Here is a 21283-nt window from a genome sequence, read left to right as displayed (position 1 = left end):
CCCTGGGCCCAGAGCAGCTCCTCTCACTGATCTGGGTGGGAGCCCAGGTACTGGCAGGTTTTTAAAGCTCCCCAAGTCATTCTAATGAGAGCTGCCGGTGGATGGGAAGAGCGCACGTCTCAGAATGAGCAGGCCGGGCCCGCGCCTACCCTGTGTGCCCTGGGCCACATGATCGTACCTCATTCCGGGACAGCTTCCTCCTCTCTTGAGGGCGGATGCCTCCTGCATTTTAAGGGTATTCAGAAAGACAAAGCCAGAACAAAGGTAAAGCACAGTGCCCAGCACGCAGTGGGCACGTATCCGGGGACACCCTTTGCCCTGTTCCTCTTGCAGGACCCGTGCTTGGAACTAGACACCATGCTGCAAGCGGCGCCAGGACCCTGGAGAGGACAGTGTGGCCCCCTGGGCACTGACTCTGAGAGGGCAGGCGCTGCCGAGCCCTGAAGATGAGTGCCCTCTGAGACTTGGCGCCGCCCCTGCGGCATCAGTTGCTCCAGACAGAGGGCAAGAGTGAATTGGATTTAGAACGATTGAGACGATTAATTGGGTCATTCGCAGAACATTTCTGGAGTGTTTCCTATGGCATCTTGCAGAGCCCACAGAGTTCTACAGCGGTCAGGGAACCTAAAGAAAAATCTAGCCCAACCGTGTCACTTCACAGACGAGAATGGAGGTCCATATAAATGACCTGCCGAGGTCACCCTGCGACTTGGTGGCAGGACCAGGGTCCCAAGCCCTAGTGCTCTCCCCTGCAGCACCAGACACGGAGCCCACAGGCTTAGCTTTTTCTTTATGGGGGGTAAAAAAAAAAGTTTGAGTCTGCACATTCCAAGAAGCCCGCAGGGAGAGCTTACGTGCAGGGTCTCCGCGTGGACTCACTCAGGTACTCTCACCTGTGCCAAACCTCCAATCTCCTTGACGCAGACGTAGAGCCGGAACAGGTCCAAGGGCTTCTTGCCCACGGCGGGCAGACTCGAGACAGGCGAGCCCCTCTCTTCCATGAAGGTAAGGTATCTGTCGACCCACAGCTTTCTCTCTGGCTCATTCCCCAACTCATACACCTTTGTGATCTTTTCCCCAGTGGTGGTGGAGGAGCTGGACTTCTAGTGCCCAGAAGGAGCGTTTGGAGGTGGGGTAGGGGCAGGCAGAGGGAAAAGGGAAGAAGGTGAGAAGAAAGTAATGAGCTACCAAATACAAGAAGAGAAGAAATTTAAAAACTATTGCTATCACACAACAATTAGGAATGAAGGCTACTAGTTCAGGCACAAACTATACATTTTCTTAATTAAGACTTTACTTTGACTTTAAATAAAGGGCCCAAACTCCCTTTTACATACTTAAAGAACAAAAACAAAAAAAAGCAAAAACCTTTTTTTTACTTGATATAAGCGTTGAATCCCAGAAGGCATGATTCCAATGACACCTCACGTCATTTTTAACAATAAAAGGGTGCTCGCTCATAGAATAATCACAGTGAATTTAAAATTTCACATGTATGTAATATTATAGAGCCCCCAAAACTATATGGCCTCTTACTTCTTGTCAAAATAAGAATGGCTAATGTGTGTCCTCATTAAAATGCTACAGCATATGGAGGAAAGCAGGTATGGGACTTGCTGGAAAATGTAAGGTAGGTCCCAAATCCCAGGGACCGGTGGTGTGGGCTCTGTGCTCATTGGCAAGCTTTATAGACTAGTGGCCAGCTAAAGTTTTGGCATTTGCTCATGATGACTAGCTTTCCCTACTTAAGATTTCTTGAATTTCTCTACCAAGGCAAGGGGCCCCTAGAGAATTATTTAAACAGATTTCTTAGGCAACCATGCTTTAATCACAAACACATGTGCTATTTCATACTCCCTGAACATCTATGGATAAAAATATACATTTACTTTTACACACATGGGTTTAGGGCTCATGTGGTTTATATTGATGCTCTAATTCTTGTCTTTGTTTTTCTAATTATAGCTGATACTAAAATGTCAAAAGTTACTGTTTCTGCATAACCAAAGCCCACCTTCCGGGTTACGTGATCTGGAAAGGTAATACTTCTGGACCTAAACAGCTCAAATGTCTATCTTTCCTTTCTTTTATGTCTCTATATTTGTAACAGTGATTTGTGTACTTGTACTCTTTGCAACTCCAGGGTTATTGTGAAAAATTACTTCTAAATTCGCAATGAAGATTTCCTTAGACTAAGAATTGACTGCATTTCCTCATTTGTATTTACCAGTTATCATTTGCAATTGGATAGCCATTGTTTTAGATGGGAGTTTTTCTTAACTCTTTTCCATTACATTTAGCTTAACAATATTAAACACATAGCTGAAATTTTGGGGGTTAAATAACATGACTGCCATTGAAGTCTGATATTACTTTATTTAGCAAAGGATCCCCAATAAAAGTAGGACCTCAGAAAGGATGCCTGAGAATGAAACTAACAAAGCTGGTGAGTGGCAGTTTCTCCCCCACTTAATGTGTATTTCTCCTGAGCTACTCCTGCTGAAATTTTAAGCCTTCAGACTCAGAATTATTGAGGCATAAAATCTTTACATTAAATACAAAAAAAAAAGGGTGATACAAATTGATGTAAATAAAAAATTTAGGGTGGTAGGATAAAAAAAGTGTCATCTTTTAGAATTTACACTGATGCCAAGGTTAAACAGTAAGTCACTTAAACATTTTACTTTAGATTAGAGCATATTCATATATATATAGTGATATGTCCATATACATACTCAGAAAGTGGAACACACTGTATATCCAAATGATAAGTTCTTAAACTTTCTCTTCCATATTCTTGTACCCAAGGAATATCTGACTAGGAAAAGAAACTGTCCGACTGCATTTTATACCACATTCCAGAAGCTTTGTCATCACTAATGGGGTAGTTATTACGAAGAGGTTTCTAAATGCTAGTTTAAAAATATTTTTTTCCTTTTGGGGAGCAGTAAAAAATGGGTCTGATGTTTTTTGAAAAATTAGAAATAGAACAGGAGGAAAAAAGCATTATCACCTAAAATCAATAATAATAAAAAACCCCCCGCCAACCTCTCTCTTGCATTTCATTTCTGAAAAATTGAGAAGTAAAAGTTTGACATTCAATTCAGGGTAAGAGAAATAAAAGCAGTCATTTCGATTTAAAATTACTTTGAGTGTCTCTACCAAAATTCTGAATGGAAGATCCACCTGCCATTTCTGGCCTGGTCCTCTCCAAGGCCAAACTGGGGAAGGCTTCTGGGAGGATAGTTAATCGGGACCCGAGCAGAGAGACTACGCAGATGTTTGTTCCCATTTATGAAATGAGTGTATCTCATAACCTGAGATGGGCCTAAAATAACAGTATACTTAGTTTAGCTATATATATTTTCACTTTTCTTGCCATCCTTTGTTAAATGAACTTGAGTTTAATTAACTTCTGCACACCTCAATTTGTTCTCATAAAGTTAGAAAACCGTAATGAAAATAATGTTTTTTTTAATTGAATTGTCTTGTTTTGCATAGCATCGTTTTTAGATCTTCAAAAAAGACTTAAGGATTTTTATGGCACCATAATGTAGGAAAATGCATCTCTATGGAAAGAAAGTGGTCAGGCCTGAGGTGACGTGTTAGGTCCCAGAAGAGGCCTCCCAGGCACCCGAGCCTCCTTCATCTAAATCACTTGTCGCCCACTTTGTCGTCCGTGGCCCCTGGTTACACAGCTTATAAAAAGTGTATGCTTTGCATGGGATTACTGGTCTGTCCTACGTCTTCCCGACTACATTTTAAGTTCCACGAGGCAGGGGCTGAGCTGATTCTGAATCACCGTGAGCACACTGGGGGTAGCTGCTATCGGATCTGTTCTGTGAACGGGTACTCAGACGGACAAAGAAGGTCTGAGAAGTCTGGCACCCTCCAAGGAAGAATGCGCAGCTGAATAAAATATCCTATAAACGGGATTTCAGTGATCAAGGTGCTAAGGAGACACTGACGCAATCTAACGAGACTGAAAACAGAAGGGATCATTGTGCCTATGGCTGGCCCTTGCCACCTCCACTCCCAGCCTCAAGGTCTGTTTCCTAGCCAGTTATCAAAGTTGGTATGTGGGTGTCTGAACAGAGAAGAAGGACGTCAAGGAAACAAAAGTGTTAGGAAATAAAGGGTACATACTTTATCGCTGATTGGGCTCAACACATACCTTCTTCGGTTCACAGACATTGGCTTTGCTGTAACCTTTGGGGAGGTGCCATCATACAGTCTACCCACCGACCTCAGGCCAACAAGCCACCCCACAGAAAGATGGGATGACCCTTCCAGGTCTCTGGGACCACCTCACACTGCTTCAGCATTGTAGAAACTGTATCCTAGTGCCCTAAAGTGTCATGGACCCAAGAAAAGGGAAGGGAGATCGCTAAAGACTGTAGCAGGACATTACAGCGCCACAAATGTTTTCCTTGCGTGTAGTTTAATTAAGTCTGTAAGTACAGTTTTCCTCAAATCTTTCAGGCAGATTTACATTTCAGCAGTCTTTACCATATGCCTGGTAATATGTGTATGTGCAAATGTTTATTTTTATTTTAGAACGTTCCATAACAAAACAATGTTGGTCCATAGCACACTGTCAAAGCATGGAACATCTTTATCATGTGGTCCATTTCGGGCCTGCTGTGAGACAGGTTTTAGCAGAGACACTGGGAAGAGCAATCTGAAGTACAAACTGAAGTTGTGTCTCAGAAAGGACAGTTAAATATTCCTAAACTGTGCATGTCAGCAGTGATTTGACAGCAGAGATGCTCTCGGGTCCTTCCTTCCCAACGCTTTTGGTACCCTTCCTAAATTAGCATCTCATCCAAGGCAGGGGCCACGTTCTGAATGCAGAGCTCCTCCTGTCCTTCTCTACCGCTGGAGCCAGAAGTTTGCTTGTAAATTCTTTTCCTTTTAAGATTTTACTTATTTATTTTAGAGAGAGAGCGCACAAGCACGAATGGGGGGAGAGGCAGAGGGAGAGGGACAAGCAGACTCTGAGCTGAGCGTGGAGCCCGGGGCGGGGCTCGATCCCACGACCCTGAGATCATGCCCTGAGCCGAAACCAAGGGTTGGACGCTTAAGCAACTGCGCCACCCAGGTGCCCCATAAATTCTTAAACATAAAATGGTTATGGTACAGGAAGAGATAATGTATGTTGAAATATTTAGAAAAAAGGAAAAAGTAATATACAATTTTAAGCACAATTGTTTTATAATCAGAAAATGAAGTCTACAATTCATTTTACTTTTTTCTTACACTTAAGTGGAAAGTGGGCTTTTTTTTTTTTTTGGATAGAAGTTTCTTTCCTACAGGACTCATTGTATGGAGATAACCTGATTAGTTAAGTTAAAATATCATAAATATCTCACTCAATCTTTATAAATCCAGAGTTGGCAATGTGGAATTTTTATTTTTTTATTTTTTAGTTAATTTATTTTTTTAAACATGTAATATCATCTATTAGTAGTCTTTGTTTTTCATAACTTACTATTCTTAATTATTACCTTAAGGTTTTAAAGATTATTATTTTCAACCTCTGAAATTTTTCCCTCTGAGCCAACATACAAATGTTTTCGAAAAGTTATAATTTGAGTTCCACCTGTTAACTTGACAGTAGGCCGATTCAAAAATGCTTTTCTTATGATTAAGACAAAACAAAACACAACACCGGGGTAGATTATGGGGAAAACCCCCATAATGCTGGCTGCCTTCTGAGACTCAAAGCCAATAACACAAGGACATCAAAATGCAGGCTTTGCACTCCCCCTTCCTGTTAGTTCTGCTTAACCCGCCCTAGAGCATTTTTCATTTCATCTTGGTTGTTGCAAAAGCGAAACATGTCTACAGAGAAGGTAACAGCGAATATCGCCCTTTCTTCCTCTGAAAAGGAAAATGCTGGTTATGCTCGAGCTCCACATGAATTTTACAAACATTTACTGGAACCACCAACCCTTCAAACCTTCAGCTCTATCTGTTTAAACCAGTGAATGGATAATTAATAGCAGCCTCCTTTTGGGGTTTTGACTAGATTGCCAGATTCTGCACATAGAGTCTTCTTCCCTCCAACTTGCTTTTCCTGAGCTGTACTCTTCAATACATCGTCTTACAAAAATTAGCGTGTTAATTAAGCCTTCTTGGCAAGTAATTGCATGTTAAGGTTTTTTTTTTTTTATTTTAAACAGATCTTTTGATTCCCTATATGAATGTAAAATAAAAGTTACTACAGTGCCTTTTTTACTCTTTTTTTTTTTTTTTTTTTTTTAATGGCACAGAATTAATTTCTTCAGTACGAAAATAAAGGCCAAGCTCTATGGACAGAAGAACATTAAGGCTAAAAAAAAAAAAAAAAATTCCCTTACAGGCACATCACCATTTTTGTTTTTTACATATCATATGGAAATCAACACTTAATTTCAAGATGATCAGCAATCTTGTGCAGGAGGTAATTTTTCTATCTCGACTGATTCTAATGTAGGTACACATTATTAATCCAAAAGTATCATTCCAAATATTCACATGTGGTGACATTCCTACACCTTTTCTGTTAATTTCTGACAGGTGGATTGAAACAAAGCAGGGCTGATATTATGCTAACCCATGCCCAGAGTGTAATATCTATATTTTCAGGTAGGCAGTTTTGAAATAAGATGTTTCAGATACAACAGCCCATGAAAGATTTAGGCCAAAGGCCAAATTTGTCATTTACTCTGTGGCTGCTATTAGTTCCCATGTAAATGGAGAAGTAACTCGTTTTGAAGATCTTCTGTAAGTGCACAACGGATCAGACATTTAAACAAAGTCACTGCGTGAAGGAGTTTGGACCCAGTAACACAATCACATGCTTTGTACAGAGGTGCTTCTTTATAATAGCCGTTTTATTACCAGAAATCAACTTCTATGATTTACACAACGTTACTCATTTCGTTACTAGTATAATTATCAAGAAAACCCTTTCATGGATAAATTATGAAGAAAAAGTCTTATAAAACAAATAAATAAGCAAGCATTAAAGTAGAATTAATTAATTATCAAAAAACCCCAAAAACCGAAAAAAAAAAAAAAACACAAAAAAACCAGAGCCACTTACAGGGCTTGATGGAGTCTTTGGCCAGCCTGGGCTGCTAATGCTATCGCTTTCATCTCCATGAAATGAGGAGATGCTAGCAGAGCTGGGGGACATTGGGGAAGGGACTGGCAGGTTGCCGGGGGTTGGGGGCTGAGAAATACCCTGAGAGCTGTAGCTATCCTGTGGTAGAGGAATAAAAAAAAAAAAATGACAAAGGTAGGGCAAACTTTATTTAAAATAACAAAAAGCACATCCAGTTTAACAGACTAATTTTTATATATAATGGATATATATAAAGACATGGACAAACAAACACACGAAAACACACACATATAAAGGTATTAAAACAACATTCTTAATTAGTATAATTTGGTAAGTTTGCTGGATGCTGGATAAGGCTACTATGCCACCATGCTTACTTCAAGCTTACATGGAATGCTAAGCATGGGTTACCCCTTATGAAAGAAAGAAAGGAAAAAAAAAGCTGTTCACCTTATTTATCAAATAAGGCAGGAAAGCAAAATATTAAGTATGTTGTTGTTGCTGAGGCGGCCAAAACAGGAAGCTATAAACTGAAGGCAGAGAAAATGGCTGCAAGTATCAAAACCAGGCAAGACCCCTTCCTTGTCCCCACCCCCAAAGCATCTCTCTTCGGTGGGTCTTGTCCCTCCGCCCCTCACCCACCACCATGAGTTCAATGCCGTAAGAACTAGTAACTTTCAGATCCACACCATGGAGGGGGTGGGGAAAGAGAGGAGAACTACAAACGTGGTGCACGAGATGGACGCATGCAGAAGAGAAGAAACCAAATGGAAACAAAAGTGGAGGCTGACACCAGTGACTAGAACACCATGGCAGCTGCAGGAAGGCAGATCCCACACCGCGTGCAGAGGAGAAAGGAAGTACCTTCGACTTGCTCTCAGGCTGCGGAGTGCCTTCTTCTTTACCGTCGGCTTTGAGAGGTATGGGCAATTTGGATTCCCCGGGAGACATCATATCTGCAAGACCCATAGATGCTAATCGAAAACAGGAGAAAGAGTTTAGGATTATACATGTGATGCATTGGGCTGTGTTCCTGCTAACACAAGTTACTGAGTGACCCATGGGGCACTTGAATTTCCCTTGAAGGAAGAGAAGAAAAGAGAAATTGTAACTGAGGGCACACCAGTTTTCTGGAAATCTAAATAGCACGACATTCTGCCAGTCCTTTTTTAACTTAAACAAAACAAAACAAAACACAATCATTTACTCAACACCCAAACCACTGAAAGGCAACTCATATCAATATTATTTTTTCAAAATTACTATAGCTTCACTAGAGTAGGTGACAGGTGGAAGTTAAGTCCAATGTTTCAACTGCTCATCCGGAGTGAAAGGAAATACTGGGTGTGTGTATTTTTTACGTGGTGACTGGAGGATTTCATGCCTTCTTAATTTCCCAAATTTATAGAATCTACAGTTTGCAAAATCACTTGACATTTTATATTGCTTCATTTGAAAGTCTTATCTATCGCATGTGGCCTAGTCAGCAGTAATGGAAAACAGTCGGAACGAATGACTTCAAACACAATAATCAGAAGTAATTTTTGAAGGACAGGATTTCTAATTATTTTGCAATGCGGCTGGTTTCCTTTCAGTCTGGGGCTCTGTGCACATTTATCAATCCCCAGCAGCGGCTCAAATGCCCAGGTCAGATACCCACACCCGCTCAAGAGTCAACTCAACGCTCCGATTCCCAGAAAAACTCATTTTCTATCTCAAGGCTCAGAAATTCAATCAAGTTCACTTAGGATTTAGAAGGAAAGGTTCACCAAAGAACAACTGATTTATACCCATTTATTATGACTATGAATAGATATTTTTGGGTTGAAAAGGAGGGCTTGGATTTCTTTTTAAAGGAAGAACAAGGCTACAGTAGGGAATCAGTGTAGATATCCAGGGAATAACAGCTGAATTTCTACAGAACCCCACTGTGAAAACCATCTGCACAACACTGGGCTGGGAGTGGGACACCAAACAGATGTGTGAGGAGGGAGGGAAGCAGAAGAGAGCAGAGAACGGAGAGAATTAAGAGCCTTGTCAATGAGCGAAAGCCAGGAAACATTCCTATCTCAACATAAAATAAACCTGAGGTTTTATGCACAGGACCCGTTCTGCATTCTGCAAACAAAAGTGCTGGCTCAACCGAGGCGGTGCGCATGTTGCATAATGTGCCAAAAAAAAAAAAAGCAGCCGCTTTAAAAAAGGCTCCACAGATTGCCCACTACAAAATGATTATTGCACATATTCATGTATTACTATGTTTTAGAAAATAATTAGTTTTAATTACAGCAGTGAGAGAGTGAGCAGGGCTCTGGCGAATTAGCTGGCACGCTTGGTGGTGCTAATTTGCTAATATCGTTAGCATCACGGCAGGTTGAGACCAGAGGTCCTGCCAAAAACGCCGACCCCGCCACGTGCCCAGGAGTCCGGCGGCACGCTCGCTGACACCCGGGGAAGCGCCGGTCTGCACGTGCTCACTGGCGAGCGGTTCCGAGCCCGTCTGCAGCCAGCCAGCCCTTGAAGTCATCACCACGCACACAAATCATAATTGGGATGTTTTTTTCCCTTTCTTTCTTTTTTTTTCCCCCCCAAATTACTTTCAATACTTAGACTTTAAGAACTGGAACAAAAAGCTTTTTCAAGTGATGCAGCTGCAGAGAAAAATCTATTGGGATCAGCTAAAAATGCTGTTATTTTGGTGAATGTGTGAAACCCCAGGAAAGCAGCTGAGAGAGACCGCCCCAGGACCGCCCCGCTCAGAGCGCTGGGCTGCTTTCGTGCAGTCTTCTCTCCCAGGATCAGTAAATCCGTACATTGAGAAACACCCTTTTTAGAAGAACAGAAGGGGGAAACAGAGCAGGACGAGCGGGGGAGGAGGAGCTTCTTTATGAAAGTCCCCACGTCCTTGCTAGTTACTCAGAGCTGTCACCGAGGAACGACGGCCACACAACCCCGAGAACGTGGCAAAGTCACGGACACGTGGCTTCTGCGAAGGCCTGCTTCTTCAAAGGTTATAATCAATAGTTCTGTTAGCATTTGGAACAAATTATGCCTGAATATTACTGTTGAGAGACAGAAAATACTAATATTCGTCTTCATACATTCACTGTGTTAACATACCCCAAAACAGTTTTTAAGCATAAAGAAGTAGGCTAAGATGTATTATTATAATGAATGATAATAATTTATACTGATTTAAAAATCAGACTCACATGAATTTACGCATATCTGTTGGTTTGAGATTCCCCAAATTTCTTCACTCTCTATTATATATTTTTAAATGGGCGTTTAGGGTATGCAGATATAAAAATGGTCAAAAGTGGCACTGCTTTATGATTTTTGAGAGATAAATAAGGATAGGATTGAGAGTAATGGTTTTATTTAGTACTCCTGCCTTACACTGCAAATTTTATTTTACTAAATGGATCACAAGGTCTTTCCTTACTGTGGCTTTTACTATTCCTTTTGTTGAAATGCTTATTTTTGACTTCTTACCAGAATTCTCAATGAATCACTGCAAAGAGCTATAGGCCTCCCTGGACAATGACAGTCCAGGAGCACTATTTTTTTTTCTCCTTTCCCAGAAGAGAAAGACCACCACTGTGGTAAGGATGTGTTAAATCAAGGCCCTGTTCTTTCTCCTACTGACATCAGCAATCCAGTATCTAAAGTTCAGACATAAAAAGGGGCAGTAAAGAACTCGGGCCTGCAGAAAGTGCTGTGTGAGTACTGTAAATACATTTCAGGCGCTAGCCTCTGGCTTTACCCCTGAAATTTAAGAGTTAGAATGATTTCCTAAAGTAAGTGTGGGTCAAAGTCCTAAGGCAGCTACTCCACCCCAGATTTAATATCTTCAAAAGGAACATAAGAGCATATGGTGTGAGCAAAACTGAACTCAAACATTCACTCTTACTCGCTCAGCTTTCTTTACTTAGTCTCCCTATAAGGCGACAAAGTCACCCCCAGACGATGGAGAAATGGGACCAGAAACACACATACGGTTTGTTCTTTTCACGGTAAACAATACAGCATACGGCCAAAATTTTTTATTCCTTGTTTCTGAAAACACAGGAGGGCCTATCTATGTGCATACATCTGTAGATAGTCATGACTCTTTTTATATGTGGCACATACATCAAGAGCACCGTGAACATTAACACGTATGAAGGGTATGAGAGAAGGAAGCTCAGAAGAAACATTTCTCTCTCTTGGACCGGATCAGCAAGGCCTTGAAAGAACCTTCTGATACCTCTCTGTGCTGACATACCTCCACAGGGGCAGGGCAAGGGAGATGCACAACACCGTAATTTCCATCCACGCCCTCTCTCTCCGTTATAGGCACATGCAACCTGAGCAAACCCAGTATGCTCGCTATGCTCTCCAGAAAGCCCCAGCCCCAGACCAAGTCCACAGCTACCAACCGACTTGGCAAAATCCCAGTATACATTCTTCTCCCTTGAAGAGATATGGTTTTCATCATTTATTACACCTTTTATGTCTTTGGGGGAGGAGGGAGGACAGCAATTCACCTAAGATCATTAGCTCCAAGCAAGCAACCAAACAAAATACCTAACGATCTTATAAACTGCTTAGACAACCAACCACTAGCAATGGTGCTAAACACCCAAAACTTCTGGGGCGCCTGGGTGGCTCAGTCGTTAAGCGTCTGCCTTCGGCTCAGGTCATGATCCCAGCGTCCTGGGATCGAGCCCCGCATCAGGCTCTCTGCTCGGCGGGAAGCCTGCTTCTCCCTCTCCCACTCCCCCTGCTTGTGTTCCTTCCCCCTTTCGCTGTGTTTCTCTCTGTCAAATAAATAAAATCTTTAAAAAAAAAGACCCAAAACTTCCTTAGGGAAGGATCCTAAAGCCTCAAGACAGAAAACACCTATCCATCTGGTAGATTTATATGCTAGCCTTTTTTTTTTTTTTAATGGTGCTAGATCTTTTTTTTTTTCTTCAAGATCCTCTTTTTTTATTTTATTATGTTATGTTAATCACCATACATTGTATTATTAGTTTTTGATGTAGTGTTCCATGATTCACTGTTTGCGTATAACACCCAGTGCTCCATTCAATACGTGCCCTCTTTTGTAAACTTTTTTTAAAATTCAAGACAGCAAATTATCTGGTAAATAGCTAATGCCACACAAAGCAGGCAGGGGTTCTGCCAGGAGACTGCTGAGCAAAATATCTCTAAATCGGTGGTTCTTAAGCTTAAGCATGCACTTATGAAAACTACCTGAGGAGTCTGTTAGGAACATCCTCAGAAATTCTGACTGGGGCCCAGAAATCTGTAGTTTTAACAAGCATTCCAGGTGACACGTGGTTCTCGATTTTTGAGAACACCGAAGGAAGCCGGCGATCCTGTGGTAGTGAGCTTGCCTTTTTCCCTCTGTAAGGGCTAATGGAGCTAGTACGCCCCATCCTGGTAGGACATCAATAGGACACTGCCTTTGGGATGGCGCTAGGTTGGCAGAAAGATCTGGAATCTGACAGGGCTCTTGTATAAGAGGAAGGCCTGACGACAGCAGTACGTGGCTGCTCATTTACTATCTGTAGGTTATCCGGATGGAAATGCCCTACATTTTGCAGAGTGGCTTCCCGTGAGGCAAACTTAGAACCACAGATGGTAGATATATCTTCTGGAATTTAGATGTCTTCTTTAAGATGATGGTTTATATAAAGACAAGTATATGACTAATGAATGTTATAAAAGGAAACACAAAGAAGTATAACATAGCTAATAACACGAGTATTATAAAAGGGGGTATTTAACAAGGCTATAAATGACTTATTATTTTGCCCATCGCGTTATGTAATGCTAATCTTTTAATGCAAATAATTTTTTTGAAAAAAGCTCCTTCAGAGGGAAAAAAAATCCCCCCCCACTGCTTAGCACCCCACTTCCCCTGCATTTTAAAATGAAGACATAGTTGTCACATTCATACTCACACTGACTCCATTTGAATAATTACTTGCTCACTGGAGCCTGTAACAGTTTGTCACTACACAGGAAGACGCTTTTTGGCCCTGTACCCCGTCTATATCACAACTGTCTGAACTCCGCAAAGAGGATGCTGAAAGGCCAGCTGCATAAGCTGCTAAAGGAGGTTCAGCAAATCCCACCCCCAGCCCTGGACATCATGGGTATTATCTTCACTTTCTCCAAAAGTGCCCTCACACAGAGAAGATGCTTTGCCATTATCACTGGTAACTGATCTGCATGGGCCCAAACCAAGTAGACTGATGTGATGACGATCAAAGCCATTTCTGGCCCAACTCTAGAAAAATTCAAGAGTACACCTTCAGACCAAAACTCGTCAGGAGCCACTCTATAACTTTATGGGTTCCTCTGTCATTCCCGTTTCCCTCGGAGACTGTAGCACAGGGATAGCAGCTTGATGTGTGCCTATCAATAGATACACAGTACATGCTAAATCATCAATATTCTTGGATGTGCTAGCTAGATGACTACTTTCCATCAGGTAGCATTTGACTTATAGAGCTGGAATAAAATCACCTAAATGTGCAGAGCAAAATTTGATAAATGTTTAAATTATCAAAAATTCAGTGTTTCAAAATACACAATGCAATAAAAAAAAAATCCTACTAGCCCATACAAAAGACTGTGAGGATAAACAGCCTTTCATTGAACAGGTTTCCTCTGTATGAAATAACGAAGAGCTGAATTATCTGAATAATAATAATAATAAAAAGAAACCCTCTCTGCGAATCTCCATTAAATTGGTTATTCCTTAGGAACACATAAATCTTCTTAGGCAGGGCATGTGGTGCCATCTCTTTGTGGTGGGTTATTTTTGTGGTTCTGGGGTCCAAAGGAAAAAGGGAAAAATGAGTATTGCTAATAGTAGGTGAATATTTATTGTGTAGTTTCAATGCTCTGAAGTAATTTTATTTCAGCAAGCCAGACAAAACACATAATGTCATAACCCAAATACCCTATTACCTGGAATAGTGCTGAGAAGGGGAGGGGAAGTTTCTGGGTAACAGACTGGTTAAGAGCTTTCCCCTTTCATCTCAAGTTTAAAAACACCCACGTCGCTGGGATTAATGACCAATATCAGGAAGGGCTACTCTATTTATTTGAAAACCTTCCATTTTGCCACTTTCTTCCTCTTCCACATATTTTTAAAGAGACGCAATCAGGGAATGGCACTGTTAAATTAGACCCTGGAAACCAGCAACTCAGAAGCTCAGAGAGGATGCAAGCCCAGCCTCTACCAACAGCCCCTGGGGTGGCCTTTCAAAGACGGACAGGTCAGAGGGGTGGCGAAAGGCAGAGGAGATGAGAAAAGGTACTAGGAGAGCGTCAAGCCTCTAACTCCATGGTGTTTCCCTAACACATGGTTAAACATCGCAGGACACACACAACTGCCACACATGCTCTGCATTCACCAAAGGACAGCATCCTACCCGAGACAGTGCCCCCCCAACAGGGGCTGGAAGTTCAGGTCAGTTGCGACCCACAGCCTTTTCTCATCTAAAGAGCAGCGCCCCTCAACTGCTGGGTAGTGCGGGGCTTGAGGAGATGGCTCAGGGTCTAAGGAATCTGAAAACTCTCTGCACAGGTGTCGACATTTTGGTGTTTCCACAAACTGATACTCTTACTGCACCGATCAGATGGGATTCGGTAGGAATACAGTTGTTGACGTCACTAAGTGGGTTGGAAAAGTTACACACGAGGGAAAATCTAAAATAGTTCATTAAAAAAATAATATAGAATTTCTCACTACAGACAATCTGCAGACAGCACTTCTGAACAACTACTTCCAGGTATATATTTCAAGGTGAAAAAGTACTTCAATCACCTCCCCTGAAACATGAAGTGTTCATCTCCACCACTACTGAATGGAGCATCGATTTTGTCGGGGGATCTTCCAATACTTCGAATGGTGCCGAAAGAGAAAAAGAGCTTAGCGTATACATCTAGCAAGCAGTCCCCAGAGTCCCGTGGAATGTGCCCACACGTTACAAAAACACAGAGGGCATTCAAATCATTTACACAAAATATAATGTGAGCCTCACGTCTTGAAACAGTTACATAGATTGAACAGGTTTCCAGGCAGCAGAAAAGTGGAGTGTGTCCCCTTTTCACCCAATGATCCCAGTGCTTGGGTTGCTCACCGGTGCAGGCCTAAGGGGGGCAGAGGGGGAGGGGAGGGCAGCTCTCAGAGCGCGGAGCTGCCGTGGTTACCTGCTGAGCTGTTCACCATATTGGGCGTCATGCTGTAGGGGGGTGCCTGGGTGTTCATCAGCCCAGAGCTGTTGTTCACGGGCTGGCTGTAGGGAGAGCTGGAAGCCATAAGTCCACTCTGATTCATGCCCGGAAAAGTGCCTTGCCTGTAGGAAGAGAAAGCACATGCATACATATACTGGCCATGGACACGGCGGCACGTACGGGCGGCACGTTACCCGGGGAGCCATTTCTCATGATGCATCTATGCAAGGGGCGGGGGCTCCTATTTTTCATGTTCGCTTAAAATAACTTATTTCCCGGAAAGAGAGGCTGAACTATTGCTAAGTAATTACTTAATCCACTGTGTAAAAATTCCAAATAATATAAATTCCACAAATAAATTATACATTTTGAATCATGTCAAGTGTTCCAGGTTATGATTTATACAGAGGAATATAAGCAAGAAAGGGGGAACTTGAAATAAGAACAGGAATTACAAAAGCAAGCAAAATTAATTTCTAATGTTTAAAAAGATCTGACTCTGTGAGCATTACTTAGTGTCCTCGTATCAAAAACCAGAAGTCAAGGAATGAAAATCAAATCGGCAGTGTGAGAATGTTATTTAAAATTTTTTTCTTTAATCTAAATGTTCTGATAGAATGAATATGGGAGAAAGCATTTCTAAAGCCCTTCAACCCTGTTATTTGGCATTCTGAAATTAGGTACTATTGCGAACACACCAATATCCCCATATTAACTTTACACAGTAAACACCAGACTTCTACTTCTTTTTGTAGGCTTTCCTGGGACAGGAAGGAAGGGAGCTGAGACTGGCTGACAGTATCCCTAAAAGGCCCTGGGGTCATCCGTCCCCGACTGTGATGCAGACCTATGAACTTAAATTTTCAGTGACTTAGTTTTGCTAGTTTTGTATGTGTGCTCTGTGAAAGACAAACTTCTCACTGTTGCAAGGGGAGGAGGGTATTTCTTAATCTGAAAGAGACATGTGTGGCACAAAGGCATTTCTCTAACAGCTGGAGATGAGACCGGGGAGGAGGAGGTTGAAACTGAGCAGTGCTTTCATTCTCGTGGGAGAATTACCAGGTAGAGCGAAAGATGAGGGCAATGTGGCAAAATCTGGGAGAGCCTCCACTCTTGTACTCAAGTGGCTCTTATGTAAATAGTATACCTTGAGAAAACTTTCCAAACTTTGGCTACTAGTGTTCCCTCTTAGGAGTAAAACTAATAGGAAGAGAAAAAATCCACACTTGGCTTATCTGTTCCAAATGAATTATGATTACAAGCCATGCCCTCCGCCTCTATTAAGCAGTCATCTGATGACTTTTTATGCATAACGGTAAACTATTTTTAAAGAGGTTCTTTAAAAGATTAACATAAGTCATTTTAAGAAAAAACCCATCAACTTTTTTCAAAGAAATGGAACAAATAATCCTAAAATTTGTATGGAACCAGAAAAGACCCCGAATAGCCAGAGGAATGTTGAAAAAGAAAAGCAAAGCTGGCGGCATCACAATTCCGGACTTCCAGCTCTATTACAAAGCTGTCATCATCAAGACAGTATGGTACTGACACAAAAACAGACACACAGATCAATGGAACAGAATAGAGAGCCCAGAAATGGACCCTCAACTCTATGGTCAACTAATCTTCGACAAAGCAGGAAAGAATGTCCAATGGAAAAAAGAAAGTCTCTTCAACAAAGGGTGTTGGGAAAATTGGACAGCCACATGCAAAAGAATGAAACTGGACCATTTCCTTACACCACACACAAAAATAGACTCCAAATGGTTGAAAGACCTAAATGTGAGACAGGAATCCATCAGAATCCTAGAGGAGAACATAGGCAGCAACCTCTCTGACCTCAGCCGCAGTGACTTCTTCCTAGAAACATCACCAAAGGCAAGGGAACAAGGGCAAAAATGAACTATTGGGACTTCATCAAGATAAAAAGCTTTTGCACAGCAAAGGAAACAGTCAACAAAACCAAAAGACAACCGACAGAATGGGAGAAGATATTTGCAAATGACATATCAGATAAAGGGCTAGTATCCAAAATCTGTAAAGAACTTACCAAACCCAACACCCAAAGAACAAATGATCCAATCAAGAAGTGGGCAGAAGACATGAACAGACATTTTTCCAAAGAAGACATCCAAATGGCCAACAGACACATGAAAAAGTGCTCAACATCGCTCGGCATCAGGGAAATCCAAATCAAAACCTCAATGAGATACCACCTCACACCAGTCAGAATGGCTAAAATTAACAAGTCAGGAAACAATAGATGTTGGCAGGGATGCGGAGAAAGGGGAACCCTCCTACACTGTTGGTGGGAATGCAAGCTGGTGCAACCACTCTGGAAAACAGTATGGAGGTTCCTCAAAAAGTTGAAAATAGAGCTACCCTACGATCCAGCAATTGCACTACTGGGTATTACAAATGTAGGGATCCGAAGGGGTACATGCACCCCGATGTTTATAGCAGCAATGTCCACAATAGCCAAACTGTGGAAAGAGCCAAGATGTCCAACAACAGATGAATGGATAAAGAAGATGTGGTATATATATACAATGGAATATTATGCAGCCATCAAAAGGAATGAAACCTTGCCATTTGCAACGACGTGGATGGAACTGGAGGGTGTTATGCTGAGTGAAATAAGTCCATCAGAGAAAGACATGTATCATATGATCTCACCGATATGAGGAATTCTTTTTTTTAATAAAGATTTTTATTTATTTATTGAGAGAGAGAGTGATAGAGAGAGAGTATGAGAAGGGGAGAGTCAGAGGGAGAAGCAGACTCCCTGCTGAGCAGGGAGCCCGACGTGGGACTCGATCCCGGGACTCCAGGATCATGACCTGAGCCGAAGGCAGTCGCCCAAACAACTGAGCCACCCAGGTGCCCGATATGAGGAATTCTTAATCTCAGGAAACAAACTGAGGGTTGCTTAAGTGGTGGGGGGTGGGAGGGGTGGGGTGGCTGCGTGATAGACATTGGGCAGGGTATGTGCTATGGTGAACGCTGTGAATTGTCTAAGACTGATGAATCACAGACCTGTACCTCTGAAACAAGTAATACATTATATGTTAAAAAAAAAAAGAAGATAGTAGGAAGGGAAAAATTAAGGGGGTGGGAATCGGAGGGGGAGATGAACCATGAGAGACTATGGACTCTGAGAATCAAACTGAGTGTTCTACAGAGGAGGAGTGTGGGGGGATGGGTTAGCCTGGTGATAGGTATTAAAGAGGGCAAGTATTGCATGGAGCACTGGGTGTTATATGAAAACAATGAATCATGGAACACTACATCAAAAACTAATGATGTAATGTATGGTGATTAACATAACATAATAAAATTAAATAAAAAAAAAAGAAAAACCCAATATGCTATTCTTTTTGTGTAGCATTTTCAATGGATTCGACTTCCTAGCTGGTGGAAAAAGTTCAAACATGGTCCACTTGAAAATTCAAAGTATCAAGGGTTTGAGTGGTTTTTTGTTTTTATTTTTCCTTTTAAATATTACATCAACCATTCAGAGAAATTCTGTCCAGACGAACATTCAGTGATGGCTTGGAAAGAACATTCTAGGAGGCTGAAAGACTAATGGTGTGAGTGTGGCTCTGGGAGAAAGGAATGTTACTTCAGCCTTGAATTCTGAGCTCACGGACGTGCCACTTTGAATAACTACAGACTGCTGAACCAGTATTATAATACCCACTGCAGTTCATTAAGAATGTATCTGAGATCGTCCGATGCCTTCTGATTAACCCCGAGGTCGTCAAATACTTCTAAATACATTGCCCCACAGCTCGAAACGTAGTTCCATATGGTGAGGGTTTTAACATCAGCATGGAGGTGATTGGTATTAACTCAAGTATCTTAGGTTCCCTTCTGACGTGTTCTCATTCAAACAAAGACTATTTCACATTTATGTGCATGTTTCAAAAGAAAACAAGAAAGAGCGGCACCTGTTAACCTGTTGGGCTGCTCTCTCAATTCCTCAGCAGACAGACAACCGAAGAGCATCCTTACTTATAAACAGGTTGGGTTTTCTAAAGACAGCCTTCAAGTCTCAACCAGTGGCGACCCGTCCTTCAAGATCCACGTGCAGGGGCCACCCCCTCTGCGAAGGCCGTCCTCACTCCCCCATCTGGAAGCTCTGCCTGCCCCAGGCTCCGCCTATCAGAGCCCTCTGCACTTTCTTTCGTGTATTCTACAAAATTTATATGCACATCTTGGCTCTTACAGGTGTGATACCTCCCGCGAGGAGCAACTACTGAGCACGTTCAGCTACTAGAGTAGTACTTGTTAAATGAACTGACAGACATTTTTACCATTGTAAACAGGCCTCAGGAAAGATGGCCACCTCTTCAAGCTTCCACCAAATTCAGTTTCACACGTGCTGTGACTACCGGGTGGATGAAACAAATGGTTCCTTGAGCATGCTGGTTTATAACTCAGGTGGCAAAGAGAATTGGAATATAAAACCCACCAGACAGGCTCCTTGTAACCCTAATCTATGATTTCTCCCCCAAGTCTGCGATGCCCATCTGCAATCACCGTAAGATGAGGATGGTACGCATTAGAGGTTAAAAAAATACCCTTAAGATAACAAGAAATTAAAGATGTCGAGATGTGTGTGATGGATGTCACTTGCTGGCTACAGCGGTCCCTGATTAAACCATGCCTATAGTTTTACAGGTCTGGCTAAAATGCCAGGGGTCTTGACTCTGACACTAGTCATACTTTCCACTCTCACTGGGATCTGGGAGCAAATCTCCTTGGGTCTCTGGGCCGTTTTTGCATGTGAACATGGAGGGACTGATAACAATAGCAACTTTCATGATTTCTGAGGTCCTTATAAATGTGCCTGGCACAATTTCTAGGCATTTGACGCATTTAATTTTTTAAATTTCTGGAGGAAGGTAGGTGGAATTATGCTCACATACAGAGAAAGAAAATAAGGATCAGAGAGACTGAAGAAGTTGCTTGAAGACACACAGCTGGTAAGTGGCAGAAACAGAATGCCTCAGGAGTCCAGTGTCCTGTATTTCTTTCCCCATGGGACCCTTAATACTACTAGCACTTGACGGGACAAGTATAATGGCATAAGGAGTCCACTGTATACCTTCCTCTCTGTCTACTGTATTCATCTGTAGTTGTAGAAAGCTGACAGATACAAATGGCGCTTTTCTCTGGGCTTCCTGAACACCTGCTTCTAGGAAAGTTTATCCAGGGTGCTGTGGGCCTCTCGGGTATCCAAGGAGGGAAGTAGCTGAGAAAGATGGGAGTCTTCCCAGGCATGCAGGGCATGTGTGGCCACGAGCACAGCACTTGGCCATCTGCCCCAATGGGGGAGAGAGCCAATCTTCCATCACCGCAAAAGAAACCCTATTCATTATTGCTTTGGAAACTACTTCCAGGACTGTTGGTAATTTCGAACAAGCAAGATGGGCTTAATACTAAAAAAGGAGGCTTTCAATGCACTCTATTGAATGTTTGGGAATTGAGACAATTTTGTTTTGTGGAAGGAAACCACCTCTCTGACTAAGCCAAGCACTCCAGCTTACCACGGCGTGGCTAACAGGAGAGGGTTTCTGGGGATCACGACAAAAAGCTTCTTTGGTTGGGCTAACTACCGTGACTTGGACCACAGACACCTCAACAGAAGTTGGGCCCTTTCCAGAGGCAGCACTCACCGACTGCTAAATCCCTTTCTGACCACAGCAACATTCGGAATGCTCCAAATGGAATGAGGACAGTGAAGGAATCAATCAATCACTCATTCTCTTTCAAAAAGAAACAAGGGCGACACAACACAACCAGGTAAAAACGCAAATGGACACGAGGGAAACACTGTCCACGCAAAACCCTAAGATGTAAGTTGTACCTGGAGGAGCAGAGTGCCCTTCCTTGACCTTGGGGTGAACTCCTGGGCTATCAATTACGGGT

The 21283-nt window shown here is 42.2% G+C and overlaps 1 protein-coding gene across 4 annotated transcripts in view; it reads right to left on the bottom strand.

The window, feature by feature from the left end:
- LOC118001952 (AT-rich interactive domain-containing protein 1B-like) overlaps positions 1-21283 on the bottom strand; it is a 436994-nt gene that overhangs the window by 25904 nt on the left and 389807 nt on the right. For 3 of the 4 annotated variants that reach the window (XM_034992143.1, XM_034992144.1, XM_034992145.1), the window contains 4 exons: positions 15326-15471; positions 7976-8085; positions 7091-7249; positions 894-1103 (listed from right to left, as the gene is read on the bottom strand). In XM_034992143.1, coding sequence (XP_034848034.1) covers positions 894-1103; positions 7091-7249; positions 7976-8085; positions 15326-15471 — 625 coding nt within the window. The remainder of the gene's footprint in view (positions 1-893; positions 1104-7090; positions 7250-7975; positions 8086-15325; positions 15472-21283) is intronic. The other variant, XM_034992146.1, reaches the window with a different exon arrangement.

The sequence above is a fragment of the Mirounga leonina genome, unplaced genomic scaffold, assembly GCF_011800145.1.
Source record: "Mirounga leonina isolate KUSES-001 unplaced genomic scaffold, KU_Mleo_1.0 Mir_55, whole genome shotgun sequence".
Taxonomy (NCBI): domain Eukaryota; kingdom Metazoa; phylum Chordata; class Mammalia; order Carnivora; family Phocidae; genus Mirounga; species Mirounga leonina.
The sequence above is the reverse complement of the archived record's forward strand: the minus strand, read 5'-3'. Positions and strand labels throughout refer to the sequence as shown.